Raw genomic sequence first — 17,025 nt, 5'->3', positions numbered from 1 at the left:
TATGATTCAGGGTCAAAAAATTATGCCGGAAAATAGTGCGTAGATGTCAGTGGCAGTTACGATGAGACAAAAATAAGCATTAGTATTTAGATTTGTTTGACGAATAAATCGATCTGCCTTCGTGTGACGTTCCATAATACATATCACAGTAGGATAAACAGACTTTGAACATATTAACAACTGATCGAACAGAGCCGGAATATTTAAAAACGTTAGTTTCATAGCGAAGAATATCTAATATAACGTTCTTGAAGCTATACTGAATGAACGCCAGGACTCTGCCACCGGACTTATCCCGTTGCCGAGATCTCTTCTAGGCCAGCTTCGTGGCAGTCTGGAACAAAGTGTGTGTACCTAACAGTCTGAGTACGCACCTTGCATTGTGTTTGATTTTTCAGTGCTGCCATCTGTATTTCAAATTGTGAACGAAATGTAATGATTGAATATTTGTACTGTTGTGTGTGTGCTCTCTGTAGACTTTTAACGGGTGAGGGGTCCATGGACCCCATAAGGTAAGGCTGACTGGGCCCGGGACAATTCTCGTTTTTTTTTTATTTTTCACACCATAAATTAGCTATAGAAGGGCTCGTGAAAAGTCTGATCGGGGGCCTGCTCCAGATTGTGGGGACCATGGACGGATCGGCTAACATTGGAAACAGCAGGAAAATCAACTTCAGTCGGTTCGAACCCTCTTGAGGCTACTAAAACTCAAATGAATTAAAACCCCTGTTTGCTGACAGCAAGGACAAAAAATATTTACCTGTAAAAGGTGGTCGACCGTAAATGAGGGGGATTGTTATCGAAGAAATTTTTGAAAAAACGTGAAAATTATTTTTGCCCGTGACAATTACAGGATTTTTGCTGTATTAATTATAAAACCATAGCCGCCCTTACCATACGCGCGACCCCTTTCGAATACCGTGTTCTCCAATTCCCTCTACTCAGCGGCAAGGCCGCAACTAGAAGCTTGGTCAGCCAGGATATTTTGGTGCCTCCTTATAATGTTGAAGGAGGGATTAAAGGGTGGAATTTGCTCTTCCTCTGGTCCAACTTCCGGGGCATCAGAACCGCTTGTTCTCCCGTATTTGCGGCCCTTCTCAGGGGCGGCTGTAAAACTGCGCGATCCGTACAGACGCACGGGGCGCAGATATCGGAAGCGCGCCAAATCAGGGTTAAAGAAGGAAATAATTGAAGAAAAAAATTTGAAAAATGTTTTGCCTTTTAAAAAAATTAAAAGTGTATTGTATCAAGTAATTTTTAGAGAAAACTGATTCTTTTAGTGTGATATTGTGAGTAGTATTATTTATGTCTGAGTTTTCCGGGTGGGGTTTCACTGTTGCGGCTTATACGCTAGAGCAGTGTTTCTCAACCACCGGGCCCTGATATCATTCATACCGGGCCGCAAGTAATTAGCCGTTTCATTTTTCCTCATTCATTTTCCGTTGGTCGTGTGTTTGACCGGACCTTCGACTCACAGAAATTAATGAAAACGGGCCGCGGGCTTGAAAAGATTGAGAATCGATGCACTAGAGGAAGACCGAAAAAGTGTCTCGTACGTGAGACTAGCCTCAAGCCGTCTCTGCCTGTCCTGTATTATATTCGGATTTTCGTGAACATATTCACAGCTGAAGTGTAGCCGCCTTGTGTTTTCAAGTTATATATCGTCCCCCTCATGGTAGAAGCACCAATGTACTTGGTGGGGGGGGGGGGGATGACGTTTGCACGTTTACTCTACTCATGTTACTCTGAGAGTAATTTTTCTAAAAATGTTCTGTGTAACGTGCTTCAATCATGATACACATTCGCGTTTCAGGCAAACTGAGCTACCAAAATAAGGTATCAAAACCATCTGATAAAAAAAGTGATGATTAGGACGTTGTCCTAATCAAAAATATTTTTTTTTCATTTCTATTTCTGCAACTGGAGTTTTTAACCTTCTATTAGCCGCGACCCAAAATCAACGCACGACTAACTTCACCACCAGGGTTTAAGCTGTATAAAAAAATTCCTTTCGCAAAAAAGCGAAAATGGGGGGAAAAGCTTTAGCAAAATGCTACGATGCTAAGGGGCCATTCAAGTATTACGTCAGCAGATTTTTAGCCATTTTTGACCCCTCCCCCCCTTGTCAGCGAAACACTGACTCCCCTCCACCCCTCGTCAGCAATATTTAGTCAGCAGCTTAGAATAGTTCATATCTTTAAAAAGGGTGGCTAATGACGTAAGCAACCTTCAAACTCCCCCCCCCCCCCTCTGTCATCAAAAGTCAGCAAATCCGAAACCCCCTCCCCCGAATGCTGACGCAATACTTGAATGACCCCAATGTAATGTAATTGATGTTTGGATGTCTACTCGTTGCTTACCTCCTGTACGCATTTTTGCGAAAGTGGCTACTACTTTTTTCGCATTCTGCGATTTTCTTTCGCATTTTGCGAAAAATGCGACCGTAGCTTAAACTCTGTCACCACCCATGCGTCTATTTTGAACTTAGTAAATATTCTTTATCAACAAAATTTGTAGTTTTCGAAGTTAATAAGGCCAGTGGTGTAAGAAAGTGTATTTGTAACAGGAATCTTAAGTGTACGATCCAACTCGGAAGCTCCTACAACCCATACAGTACACATATTTTTTAACCCTTTATATCCTGACGGTACTTCAGGTTAGATAATTTGTTTTGAACTAATTAATTGTTTGAAAAACATAGGTTTTTTTTGTTTTTTTTTTTGCCTTTAATTAGAGCTAAAAACATCTACCAAATAATTTACATGATAAATATTTATTATCATTGCATTTATAGATTTTAATTTATTTTAATTTTCTTCTACTTTTTATAATGTCGGATATAAAGGGTTAAGTAGTATATATAGTATTTCAGATTTTTTTCGTTTTTTTCTTTTTAAATTTACAAATTTTATGGAAGTGACAACCATGATTATAGGTTTGATGACGTAGTTTGTATCTAAATTAAGATTATACCAGGGCTTTTGGTGCCATTTTTTTTTTTTTTTTTCATGTATGATAACTGAAGTTTGAAGACAACACAAAACAATCATCGGAAATTAGCGTGTCTGTAAGCATGGAAACGGGTCCCGGCCAATTAAGTTTTTCCCCCAATTAAAAGTCCCTAAAAATCCCAAGAAGAAAACATACTTTTCGTTTATGAAATTTTGCTGGAGTTTAATTTTTTTTCTTTAGGTTTACCTCGCTCCGAGATAAACTGATTTATTTTTTTTTCCAAAAACTTTTCGTGTTTTTCAAAGAGCAAAATAATAATTTAAACGGCGATGTATGTTTTATAAATTTGGTGCAATCGCCGAATTATTCCGCGAACATCGAATTCGTCGTCTTTAGTGAGTTTTGTTTTAGTCAAACACAATATTAACTCTTTGGCAAAAACGCTGCTGGTTAGTTTACGTTATCCCATGAATATAATATCCGTTGGAACGACTTCAGTAATCGTTAATAACAAAAAGCTTTGAAAAAGTTGTTCGTCCCTCCCCTTTTTAACTACGGCGGGATTATTATTTTCACGTTATGGGTTTAGGAAAACGAAGGGGGGAAATTTATTGAGCAAAATATTGATCCGCGTGATACATTGGATTCATCTCTCGAAATCTCAGAATTCACTAATACTGAACTATTATACCTTGAGAGATCGTTTTTACGACTATACTTGAGTTGAATATTTTATTTATCAATATTTTTTATTTTTGGTTGCGGTAGAGTATCTATCAATATAAAGTTTTTTTCCAAATAATAATAAAGAATTCGGTTCCGCATGAATCGTGAAAATGTTATTGACTGCTACCGTGCGAAATTCGTTAATGTTCTCTCCTAGTTGCTTATGGTTTCCTCGAATGATGAAATTTCCTTAGCAATCTGCACAATTCGAAACAAGAAGCCCGCGTGGAAGGGAGACGTAATCGATTCCTAAACGTTCAGTAATGATTTTCGTCCTTGTGCGTTAATACTAATGCCGGAGTGAATTTATTACGACATTAAAAATCACTGATACTGGTTGCCAACTGCTACGGATTGTTCGTAGTTTCTACGGTCGGCCGCAATGAACTACGGAGACATTCTCAATACTACGGAAATCGGTTTAAATAATCGGGTCTGAGTTTCTTGTGGTGTTTTACTTATTTTTATAAAATTGCATCGATCTTTACCGTAACGATGAACCCGTAATACGCATGTGAGAGAGTTGGAGAAAATAACCCGGAGCCGATCTGTTTTGTCTGTGTTCGGAAGGCAATTTGTAAAGCCGCGTCTAAACCTGCCGCTCTACTCGATGCATAAACGTGTAAAAACCTGTTTTCCGTCACAACCGCCTCACGCTGTGGCTAAAAACAGGTTTTTGAATGGTTCAGCACGGCGGATCCGGACCCGGCTTCATTTGCATAGTGCATGGTCTAGCTCGCGGAACTTGTGTCGGAAAGACTGTATCGTCTTGTGGGTGATGTGAGAGTTCTGACTCGAAAAAAAACGGGAGATTGGGGGGGGGGGGGAAGAGGTCTGGGATTGCTAGACGTCCGTATATATCGCCCACAAGAGCGTATGCAGATTAGGATTGCATTGAATATTCATGAATTATTAAGGTTCCAGTGCCACCGAGATGCTGTATTTAATGAACTTCGAATTAAAATTTAAAAAATAAATAAATTTTCGAGTGATTATTTTTTATTGTACTATTATCATGTCCTGGGTGGGGGGTACCTCCTCCTGGTAAAGCTGAACATTCATCACTACTGACGAGCTTTAAGCTAATGTTGGCATGTCTGTGATTATCACACTTGCTTGTTTATTTGAATTGATGAAAATTTTGCTCTATCAATTTTCTATTCGTTATAAGTTGTTAGGCTAATTCTTACAAATTATATTTGCATAACGTTCCATAATATTGCAGTTGAACAACTGAGTTTTCGAGTAGTCTGAGACTTTGTGTGCGTGTTGATATAACAATATTGTAAGTTGAAGAATTAATTTCTTTCAACGTACACAAAAATTCGATGAAACTGATTTTAAAAGCAGTGAGATCATTAGATATCACTGACTGTTTCGAATCTTTCAATCCTCAAGCAGTACATTTTAAAACGGCTCCCATTTCACAAATGTCACATTAATTGCTCTCTTTGCGAAGTTTTTGTGACTTTGAACACAAAAATGTTTGTTCCCGAAGGTTTTGCGTCGCGTGTGATTCTTCACACCAGAATTAGTTTGAAGAATTAAGCTTTGCATCACTTTTTCCCCTAGAAAAATAGCATGGAGTAGAACACTTTCGATGACGACGTTTTGTCTTAGGCAAACACGAGCAGTTTTTATAAGTGAAATGGCCTGTATGTATAAATGAGATTTTCAGCGAACGCTATATATAACGTCCGAAAATAACATCTGCATCGTTCTACGCGTTATTTATACAAATACAACGCCACAACAGGCAAATTGCCCAACGAGGTGGCTGACTTAAGATCATCATGGATCCCCGAGCCATTTTTTGGAGGCCCTACCTACTACACCACACCGCACACCCCCCGCCCCAACGAAACCCCCCAACGAATCGGTACATGCGGGAATGTACGTGTAGTGAAACCTGATGTGAAGTTTTTTGTTGTTTCTCTGTAATGCTTGTTATGTGTAGTGCTGCCATCTGCCACCAGTTTTTCTAACTATGAGTGAAGTGTTATGATTGAATGATTTATCGTTGTAGGACTGTTGCTCTCTGTGGCGAGACTTTTTAACGGGGAGATCGGCTCGCATTTGCGCCTTGAAGTTGGGAACCACAGAAAACCAACTTCAGCCGACCACCACTGTGGGGTTCGAACCCGGATCCTCGCATCGCGAGTCCGTCACTATAACCACTCGACCACCACAGCGGCATATGAACCAACGAAATTTATTACTCTATACCACAAAAATAATCATTTTCTGTTTCAAAAATGTCATATGTTGTTAATGTTAATGCTAAATTAAATTTATGAGTTTCAAATTGTATCAGATTTTTTACGGTTAAAGTCCTCGAGAAATGTTTTAAATCGTTTAGGGAATTAGAAAATCTTGAAATATCGCTAAACATTGAACTCCTGTAACCAAATTGTCATTGAATAATTTTATGGTAATTATTCTATGATTATTTGTATTTTATTAGGTAATACAGTGACAACTCTGCTAACGAATATTTTTGCCGTAATTTTTCTGTTTCGACTAACGAATACGGATTCGGCTAACGAACATTTTTCTTGATATAGATCAGTGTTTCTCAAAGCAATATCCGTGAGCGGTAGAAGCTACGGGTATATATATTACGGGATCGTATAGGTTGCCTTGAGTTGGTAGGTGATGAATAAAAATAAATTCTGAATGATGGGGGGGGGGGGGGAACGACGACATTAAGTTTTGGAAACTGGTATAGATGCACCACGCTAACATGTTGTGAGCTGAATTTTAGCGCCAATCATTAGAATTTCTGTCACTCGAGGCCGTATGTAAAATGAGATTCCGCCTATAGAAAATGCATTGAAAAAAGGCAGCGTATGTGTTTGGAGCCCGTATTCTTTCAGTGCAAGACTCTTGGCATAAAACTAAATATACTGGAGATTCTAGTAGTAGCTTATGTTTTCCCATCTGCATGTATCGGACTCAGAAATGAGCTGACCAAATCACAAATGGATGGGGACCGTTGTTGTCTCAACAACACATCTCATTCGTAGCTGGTGTCGATTTCGTACATAGTGTAAAATGAAAAGGATCTTCAGTATCTCATCTTCCTGTAAATTCTCATTTATCCGATTTCGAAGCTGTTCATTTTAGCCTTAGGTCAGTTTTTCATCTTTTTTATAGCGCTCCTTGGTGTTTAAAAAATAAAAACTTGAAATTTTGGGCTATATTTTGAACAAATTAAACGATTTTCCATAGAAACCCGTGAGAAATCGCGTATCGGCTAACGAATGCGATTCCGGATTAAATTATCTTCGTTACCCGTGATATCATTTTACTAAAATGGTTGTATTATGCCGGGAAAAGTTCCGTTTTTAATGTCGAAATGCAGCCTGCCTGTGAATTCGGGAAGAAGGGCGTGTTTGGAGAATATCCCGGCAAATCAAATATTTTTAAGCGGAAGAAAAGGTAATGCCAGTGAATAATGTTTTTACGAGCAAAGAAATTGGGAGGGGAAGATTTGTATGTATTTTTCACGGTGAGAGATCCCTGTATCGAACGAGGGGAGAAATTAATTTTTTTTTCCTTTCGAAATCTCAATTTAAAAAAAAACGAAGGGCTGTGAGTCATGTATTTACTTGGTTTCTTAGACTCCGATGTATGTAGGCAATTTTTTTTTAATAATTGTTATATCTTTCGACGGAACAAGTGAAAAAGGGTAGGTTTATTTTTCCCCCTTTTTTGTATTTTTCCTTGCCTCGAGTCATATTCATGGTGTTTTATTATTGATCTGCCGCAGATCCACGCACCGTCTGACTGAGAAATAAAGACGGCGCAAACGGAACAAACAGAATTAAAATGGAATTTTTCCTCCGCTATTGAAAGACGGGCGTTTGGACTTAGTTTTCCGCGGAAATACCGAGGATCGATATTTTTGTTATACTCACACACACACATACATACACAAGCGCACACGCAGTCAACTCTCGTGATTTCTATTGGAAAACGAGCGTATCTTGGCATTTAGTCGATTTCGCTGTAAATACTTGCGAATCTGATTACTTATTCATTTTTTTTCCCGGGCTCTTAACGGGTGAAATTTACTTTGATAAAAAATACCGCACGTATTTACTAAGATTTAGCACCCACCCTTACCTAATTTATTCGTAAATTCCGAACGAATATTTTATTTAATATTTTCAAAAAATATAATTTTTTTAAGAATCTTGTATGAGCGAAATACATTTTTCACAAATATTTTCTGTATTTTTTAAAATATATATGAAAGTGGTTTTCGTACATTTTTTTTTTTCTCAGTTACATAAACCGTAGATTTCCAACTAGCGCTCCGCGGAAGGATTGATGTCCGTAAGAGCTTTTCTGTGATTTTACACTATCGAAAGCTGCAAAAGTTTTCATTGATATTAAATAAAAATATGAACCACGTACACATTAATACATCGGCTAACGAAGATTTTTTTCTGCCTCGGCTAATGAATGCGGATTCGGCTAACGAACGTTTTCGTTGATATTGATGCGTATTCTTACCTAATACAGCAACATTGTGAGCTGAATTTTCGCGCATTTTTCGTAATTTTCATCAGAATTACTATCACTCTAGTCCGATCGATTTAAATTCGTCTCGGAATATTTTCGCCTCCGCTTCTCTTTGTTTCTGAACTAAAATTTTAAACATTTAATTTTTCTAATTAGCTTTCCAAGTTTTCGAAACATTTCATGTAAAATGGGAGATTAAGCTGAAAGAAAATGCATTAAAAATAAAGAACCTAGACTAGAATTTTTTTTTCGATTGCAGAAGTTCTTTCAGCGCAAGACTCTTGGCACGAAACTGTACAATCTAGGAACTTTTTTCCTATCTGCATGTATCGGACAATAATAGTATAAAATGTGGGAAGATGAGATACTGAAGATCTAAGTTTTTGACTATCCAAGTTAATCCATTGTTCCGGTTCATTGAGTAATTCATTCTTTCGGTCTGCTTTTGTGTTTTTATAGTTGTTGTTTCAAAAAACTTCTTTATGGCATTTTGAAAATAATTTTTAGTCTGGGCAGTTCAGTAATCCGGCGTTTTCAGGCGGTTTTCTTCGAGTATTTTAAATGAAAAAATGTCACTGGTTCACTGGTATTCGACTACGTTGAAAATGTCGTTTTGAAAGAAAATATCGTTCTATTCATAAAATTTTTTGCAATCGTGTTTCGAATATTACATGAATTTTGTTTAAAATTTGACATAAAAATGACTTTGTCATAGAAAATTACATTGATAATCTAAAATTTATTGTTTTCAATATTTTGGGACATATTGAACATTTGGGACATATTTATATGAAAAAATATTAAAGTTCACTCCGGTACCATTTTAAAGAAAAGTGACAAGAAAGACAGTGGATACCTTAATTGGGGTTTCCCAATTAACTTCTGGCAATCCAGCACATCCTGATCTGAAATGCGTGGATTAGCCAGAGTCCACTGTATTTAAAAATTGTTTTTGCAGGTTTTTTTCCATTTTAAAGATAGAAGAATGGATAAATATGAGTATGTTATAGATTGTCTGCATTATTTGAAAAATATTTATGATTACAAAGAAAAAATTTTTTTTTTCGTCTTCTAAAGGAACACATTCTAGGTCAGGTGTCGGATGATCATTTGCTAAAGATATGTTCTCGGATAGGACCAATATTGGATAAAGAAATTCCACCTACTGTTCCTGGTCTGAATTCATTGTTTGGTGTTGGCAAACATTCCTTATTGAGAACAAAAGAAGGTATTAAATTGCTTTGATTCCAATATTCCTCCTTTTTGGTAAATTAAGATTTAAAAAAAAGTTGTATCATAAATTGATGAACATTGTTTTTTTCTTTATTCTACGTGAAGATCTGAAACAGACGAGGAATGGCATCGATTACCTGGCAGCGCGGCGGCATGGGATGCCTCTATTCCCATCACCGGCTATTCAGGCTGCATATCCACCAAATATTAGTAAGTTCTACTGTATATATAACTGTATTCTACTGAATTTTTTCTCCTTAATAAGATTTCAATGTGTTTAGTGAAAAATAATGATGTAAGATTATGGAAAAGAATTAAAGAGAGTATATGTCAGAGTTAATTTGTTAAAAAAACAAATTGCATTTCATGGTTGATATGAAAACAGGATTTCTTTTGTTTCATAAATGAGATGAATTTTTTTTTACCAGATTAAGCAATGTCAGTGTTTAACTGGATTGTATTGCAATTTCTAAAAATGTGTTTGGTGAGATTAATTAGCTTTAAAAAAGCAATTATTTCAGTGGTATTCATAGTTCATAAATATTCCAAGATGAATATCATTGCATAAAAATACTTACCAACTACTACAGAAGTTCTGTAGTTTCTATGAATTTGTACCATAAAATATGAAACTATGGTAAATGATGAAAAACTACAGAAATCTGGTTTTTTTTAGAAACTTCTTTTGTTCAAAAATTTCTTTGAATTCCATTATACTATCGAATGCAAAATGACATCATGCAAAGATCGCATCTCCAAAGGATAAATATCAAGTCAAGAATAAATATCAAATTAATAAATCAACCGATTAACATAGTTATTTTTGATAAATAAAAGAAAGTTCAAATGTCACTCACAGATAGAATGAAAAACTTTACATCTATATATATATATAATTGATTTTCAGTGTGTGTCCAGAGATGCTGCTGTACTCTAATTTACCTGGATCCCGGGACCTAGGTTATGGACAAAATCTGTATCCTTTTTGATTGAAAAGGAGTCCCTCTCAAAAAAAAAAAAAAATTGAGTATAGCCCCCCCCCCCTATCATTCACCTGTCAATCAAATTATTCATTTCTAAAAATGTGTTCAATCCAAAGGTTTGTTGAAGAAAAGGTTAATTTTTACCAGCTTATAACTAGGTTCTTTTACATTTGTCTACTAGTAGGGAAAGCTTGCAGAGAAACCCATTAACTCTGAGTATTTAAAAGGGATTTTAACAGAAATTTAACACATGTAATATAAATCTCTGAAACAAATATAATTAAGTTAAGCACATAAAAATTTATTTACCAATAAATCAGTTTATAAATTCTCTACTGATTGATTTTTCATTTCAGGAAAAAACTTAAGCTCTTTTTCAATAATATTTTTATGATTGAATTAAAAAGCAAATGATTGCGTATCCTCTGATTCATATAAATCCTTGTGAAGTAATTTCCTGGTGGAATGATTTTCTTTCCCTCCCAGATGGTCCACAACTCTGATCTATCACCATTTAACTGTCACATATTTTCACATCTGCACTAAAAATCTAACTATGGTAGATTTGTGTTGGTGGAACTTAACAGTGTGTTTGTTTGTATATCCAGTGTTTGACATGTTTTGTATTAAGTAGCTAGTGCTATCTGCTATCTATCCTCTAAATTGCTAATCTATGGATTCAAAATTTAATGTATTTGCGTTCCAGGCATGCCCCTTTCCCCCACGAAAGGGTGGGTTGACATGGCTTCAGTCCTGAGACAATAACCATTATTTTTTGTTTTTTAATGCTATAAATACGCTATAGAAGGGTCCATGAAAAGTCTGGTTTAAGGAGCCTCTGCCAAAGATCCCAGCCTGGGAAGGGCCTTGTTCCAGGATGTGAAGGGCATGGGGCCAGGTTTGTGTGATCATAGTAGCAACAGTTTTTTTTTTTCAAAAAGGTATAGCTAAATTAAAGTTGGAAAACCTTAGAAAATACCGTATTTAGCCGATTATACCACTGCGCAATTGTGGGTTCCAAACCAGATTTTTGTCAAAGGCGAAATCCGAGGTAGGCATTGGGTCCTGTGCCCCCCCCAAGGAGATCCAAAATGTAAAATATTTTTATATTTTTTATAGAAAATTAGTATAATATGTATTTTTTTCAATATTTTATCTGCAAATTTACAATTCTTTTTGAGTATTAATGAAAATATTTCTGTGACCTCCATATGCAGATTCTATGTGTCTACACGTGATTTTCTTGATGTGAAATGGTAATGACCGCATAACGGGTAGATTAGATGACAAAACTGTGGATATTCTAGGTAGTGTTTTTACAGATTCGGTCTTCCTCCAATGATCTTGGAAAATTTTATACAATTTGAACGAACGTTGCAATCTTTAAGATTTTCAAAAATTATGCAAGTGCAATCATGTGAGAATGAAGTAAATTTACACTGTATAAATGCTGTCTTTGAATGGCGGTAGATAGCTGTGAATGTGTGTACTGTAATTTCCAGTCTGTAACCCAGGGGGAACTCTCTGAAATTAGAAGATTCAGTATATGGCCCCTCATTCAGGGATGTGACTAGATATCTCGTCATCTTTTTCAACAACTTACAGGTTATATCAATACAATACAGTATAGTAAAATGCTTCATTTGTACTTCAAAATAGTAAAACTGCTTTTTGAGATTGCATGATCATAATGAACGGTAGAAAGAAAAAAAATTTGGGGAGGATTTTTTCTTTATTTGTTTTTCTTGGAACTAGGAAAAAATGCGTCCTATGGGATGTGCAAATCAAATTTTTATGCTTTTTATGTTTCCCAAATTCTGAATATTTGACTCGCTATAGCATGTCAGCAACACCCCTGTCTGTATGTGTGTATGTTCTCTATACAAATCTATAATTTCATGCCAATCTTTGCAAACTTTTGTATGTGTACCAAACTGGTCCCAACTTAGGGCAAATGCTTGATAGGGTGAAAAAACTATCCAGCAATAATGACTTTTGGAATGCCTACTTTTGTTACCTTGATTCTCAAAAAATGGTTTGTCACCTTTTAATGCTTCCAGTACTATACTGGCAGTACCACTGCTTGTTTGATATGGAATGTCAGATTCACAATTTTTTTTCTAAAGTTGAAGAAAATTAATTTGATTAAAAAACAAACAATGAGAGGGGGGGGGGGAAGTTGGGGGTTCCTCCGGGCGATGAACATTGTCACTACGGAGTGGCTAGGCTCCAAGGTTGGCAAGTATGCATAAAAATTCTTATCAAATTGGCGTTGTATCTCATCAACCAATCAAGATTTAGGTATTGATTAAAATCTCAAAAATTTCAATGAGTGATTAATTCTTTTGTCATTTAGGACTTGATTTTCTAATTACTGGTTGCTCCTTAAAAAGATTATTTGCACTTTTTCTAATGTTGAAATGTTTTTTTTTCTCTTAGCCAAAGTTCTTATTGCTAGAGAAGCGAGCGGTTCCATTTCAAGTCGTCATATGTTCCCTTCCAAGATGCATGCCCGTATGCAAAAGTTCAGGAGACTGCTCGGTCATTTGTCTTCAGTTTATTGTGCTTTGTTTGACAGAACTGGAAAATACATCTTTACTGTAAGAAAAGTTAGAGATTTTGATTTGAGTTCAAAATGATAATGTTTATAATTTTTTAAATATTCATTATAACTTAAGTTTCAATCATTAACTGTTGATATATAGATGTATTTTAGTTAAATTGAAGGTGTAGGTTTATGGAATAGAACTAATTTCAGCAAAAATAATAGAGTATGAAAACCTGTGTTTTACCGTACATATAACTAGCAGTTCTTCTGACCTAAATTGAATAAATTTGTATTGTGGGAAGAGTGTAATGTTTCATCCAAAATGTACAGTTATTTTTCTTCAATTTCCAAGATTTCATATGCAACATCTTAAAAACAAGAAATTTTTTTGCTTCTTTTTACCCTTTTAACTTCCAAAAAATTTCATCTCTATTGTTTAGTCTCGTTATTATTATTTTTTTTTGAATTTTATTCGTTTTTTACTGAATTATCTAGATTGCTTCACTTCCCTCAAAATCATAGATCCATTTTAACAAAACCTATAAAAAAAGTCTAGATAGACTCTTGGTAACTATGAAAGCATATTATGTAATTCATTTGTTGTTTTATATTTTTAATCAATGTCTAACATATGTAGATTTGCTTTTCTACTTTCAGGGAGCAGATGACCTTCTTGTTAAAATATGGAGTGCCTCAGATGGAAGACTGTTAGCTTCATTAAGAGGCCACTCGGCAGAAATCACTGACATGGCAGTGAACTATGAAAATACACTCTTAGCTGCAGGCAGCTGTGACAAAACTATCAGAGTTTGGTCCTTACAAACCACAGCTCCAGTAGCTGTATTGTGTGGACACACAGCCATGGTTACTTCTTTACAGGTAGTCATGTTTGTACAATATTTTGTTCAAAGCAATTGAAAAAATAATGTGTGTATATATATATGTGTGGAAGAAAGTTTTTATATTTTTCCAGTTTTGAGTAATTTTCTTTAAAATTTTGTACCATGATATTATTACAATAACTGTTTCATTTTGATCCTTCTTAATTTGAATGTCCCAGTTATTTGAACAGCCTGAACGTTCCATATGCAATCAATCAAAAACTTTTGTACACTAAATTTTTCAGGATCATATTTATGAAATGTCAAGAAAATCTTTGTTGCGCTATATAAGGTTTTCGTTGAATAAAATGAAAAATAAATTCTAAAATATATTGTGATTCTACTTTCAGTTTTGTCCTTATCCCAAGGGTGATACACGTTACCTGATCTCTACAGGAAATGATGGCTGCATATGTTTCTGGCAATGGGATTGCAATAAGAAATCATTCAAGTAATCTCATCTAGTTGTTTTGTGTTTTTTTTTTATCATCCTTTGTGTTGTTTCTCAGTTTAAATATTTTTTCTGAGTTGCAATATTTTTGATTGACTCTACTATCAATTTTTTTTGGGATAAATTGTTATTTAAAGTTGTTAATTTCTTTAATAAATAATCAGCATGCAAGCAAGTGTGATTTAATGACATGGCAGTTGTGATAATAGATTCTTGTGTATATAAAAAGACTACACTGACAGTTATATTTGAAATTTTGTTTTAGTTCAAAACCAATAAAATACACTGAGAGGAATAAGGCATGTGCTCAGATGATTTGCTCATCATTCAGCTCAGGTACATAACTCTCATTGTTATGTGATATATGATAAATGTCTTAATTGCGATCCAAAAAAAGGGGTCATTGTTCTTTTTGTTTTTAAAGGTATTTCACCAAGTTTGAAAATTCAGTCTTTTTTTTTATTTGAATCAATTTGCTTCATCAAAATGTAAAACAGTTGAAATTTTCTTTCAAATCACATGAAAGGAAGAGTGAGCATCTCTGAAATTTATGTTTATTACATTTTTTTTAGGTGGGGTTTTTCTTGCAACAGGAAGTACTGATCACTTCGTAAGAGTTTATAACATCGCTGGAATCAGTGGACCTGAGAAAATATTAGAGAAAGAAACGCATACAGTAAGGTTTTTTGTTTATATTTTTTACAACTGTAAATCATATCATCCCCCCTCTCATGTTAGAAACATCAATGTGGAAAAAGAACATAGGAAATGATGTTTGAATGTTTACACTCTACCCATGTTACTTTATGGAAGCTATTTTTCTAAAAAATTTTGTAACATGCTTCAATAAGGATATATATTTGCGTTTCAGGCAAACGTAGCAAAATAAAATATCCAACCAGATATTTAAAAAAAAAGTTAAAACTTGTGCCTTTTGTGCTTCTTGCTTGAGAGGAATGATATACTCTCTCAGAAAAAAATATTAAATATGGAGAGATTGCAGCGATACCCTAACTTACATCAGCAATCTGTTCCCCATAATGATGTAAGTCAAGGTAAGTTTTATTCTGATATATTGTTAAAATAGGGAGGCAACTATCATAATTTATTGTATTTATTTCAACCAACACTGAAAATCACCATGCTAGAGGTCTCTGACATGGTGTTGCACTGACTCAAATGAAATTATAGATGGCCGACATTATGGGAAAAAAATGGGAATATGACCTCTAAAATATGGGTCATATGCTCTTTATTTCTTTTTATTCATCTTTTGATGTGACATTTGATTCTCGAGAGAACATTTCCATTCTAAGAATACAATTTAAAAAGCCTTCAAGCTTTTTTAAATTATATTTAATCAGAAAAAACTAAAATTTTTAAGAAAAGACTATACATAGTATTTCTTTTTGAATGTGGGAGAAATCTTTGTAATGTGGGATAACTTAAGTGAATATATTACTGTATTTGTAAATTACTTCATTAAAAATTTGAACCACTGTGGAAAGATTTATTTTTATAAATCTTTATAAATTGTTCCTCATTCATGAAATACTCTTTATTTCAAAAATTAATGAAATTAAAAAAATCTATAAAGTCATGAGAGATCCCGGACTAAGATATGGGTTTTAAAAGCTCAGAATAAATGGATCAGAAATGGTTTTAAATGAGCGCTTGTAGTTTTTGTATGAAGTTTGCAGTTTTTTCCAAATTGTAAAGAGAAATCTTTAACTTTTTCTCGCCAGTTCACATGACTGTATTTTGTTATGATTTATTTATTTCAGGATAGAGTTGATAGCATCCAGTTTAGTAATCTTGATTGTCGATTTGTAAGCGGTAGTAAGGATGGAACGGCTCAAATTTGGAAGTATGAGAAGCAAAACTGGACCTGCTTAACTCTAAAAATGACAACTAAACTTTCAGGGTAAGATGCATGAAAAAAATTTTAATAATTATACAAATACAAATACAACGCCACAACAGGCAAAATGCCCAACAAGGTAGCTGAGAATCTGTTGTTATTCATATTTTCGGTATAACAATATTCTGTAGATCAAGAAAAATATCATTGTAGAGGGGTTATCATTATGCAGAGAAGCAAAATTATTGTTACGTCTCATCAAATTTATGCTGTTATCTTTTCTAGAGTGACACTGTTAATACCATCAGAAAATGCACTTTTATGTATTTATTCGCTGCAAAAAATTGTGTTTGATTAATTTATTATAAAAATTGATGCATTGTCCCTGTAAAGAAGTTTACCGCATTGCACTTTCACATTTTACAGAGAAAGTACCAATAACTTCAGCTTTCTGTGATTTTTTTTTTTAGAGCAAAATACTGATGTTATCAGATGCCTTCAGAAGAAAGAAAAAAAACAAGTGACGAAGGTTAAAATTACATTCAAAACTATTTTGAGCAAAATATAAAAAAACATCCTTTTACAGTGATTTCAAAAATCTCCTAAAAATATTGTTATTGAGGGATCTACTGTCATAAAGGATATTGTTATATCGAGTATCATTGTAGCGAGGTTTCATTGTATTTAAAATAAAAATTGAGAAATTCCACACCTTTTTGAAAAAAAAAACAGCAGTAATGAGATCAATAACGTTTGTGAAAGAAAGATTCTACATATCTGTAACACTTAAATTTTGCTTTTTTTAATCCTCTATGAACTCCAATTTTGTGTTCAAATTCAATATGGATTTCCTGTTGCTG

The 17,025-nt window shown here is 34.6% G+C and overlaps 1 protein-coding gene across 2 annotated transcripts in view; it reads left to right on the top strand.

Annotated features, from left to right (window-relative positions):
* The window catches only part of BRWD3 (bromodomain and WD repeat-containing protein), a 61,463-nt gene that overhangs the window by 8,568 nt on the left and 35,870 nt on the right, over positions 1 to 17,025 (top strand). The window contains exons 5-12 of one of the 2 annotated variants that reach the window (XM_089244479.1): positions 9,286 to 9,436; positions 9,547 to 9,651; positions 12,864 to 13,024; positions 13,630 to 13,851; positions 14,204 to 14,304; positions 14,570 to 14,640; positions 14,877 to 14,980; positions 16,089 to 16,228. In XM_089244479.1, coding sequence (XP_089100605.1) covers positions 9,286 to 9,436; positions 9,547 to 9,651; positions 12,864 to 13,024; positions 13,630 to 13,851; positions 14,204 to 14,304; positions 14,570 to 14,640; positions 14,877 to 14,980; positions 16,089 to 16,228 — 1,055 coding nt within the window. Of the gene's footprint in view, positions 1 to 9,285; positions 9,437 to 9,546; positions 9,652 to 11,651; positions 11,732 to 12,863; positions 13,025 to 13,629; positions 13,852 to 14,203; positions 14,305 to 14,569; positions 14,641 to 14,876; positions 14,981 to 16,088; positions 16,229 to 17,025 lie in introns of those variants that run through there. The other variant, XM_089244480.1, reaches the window with a different exon arrangement.

This window comes from Pholcus phalangioides, unplaced genomic scaffold (genome assembly GCF_987345545.1).
Source record: "Pholcus phalangioides strain wild (caught in Gottingen) unplaced genomic scaffold, Ppha-v1.0 ptg000015l_1, whole genome shotgun sequence".
In the NCBI taxonomy this organism is placed as follows: Eukaryota; Metazoa; Arthropoda; class Arachnida; order Araneae; family Pholcidae; genus Pholcus; species Pholcus phalangioides.
Note: the sequence above shows the minus strand (reverse complement) of the source record. Positions and strands in the feature narration are given on the sequence as shown.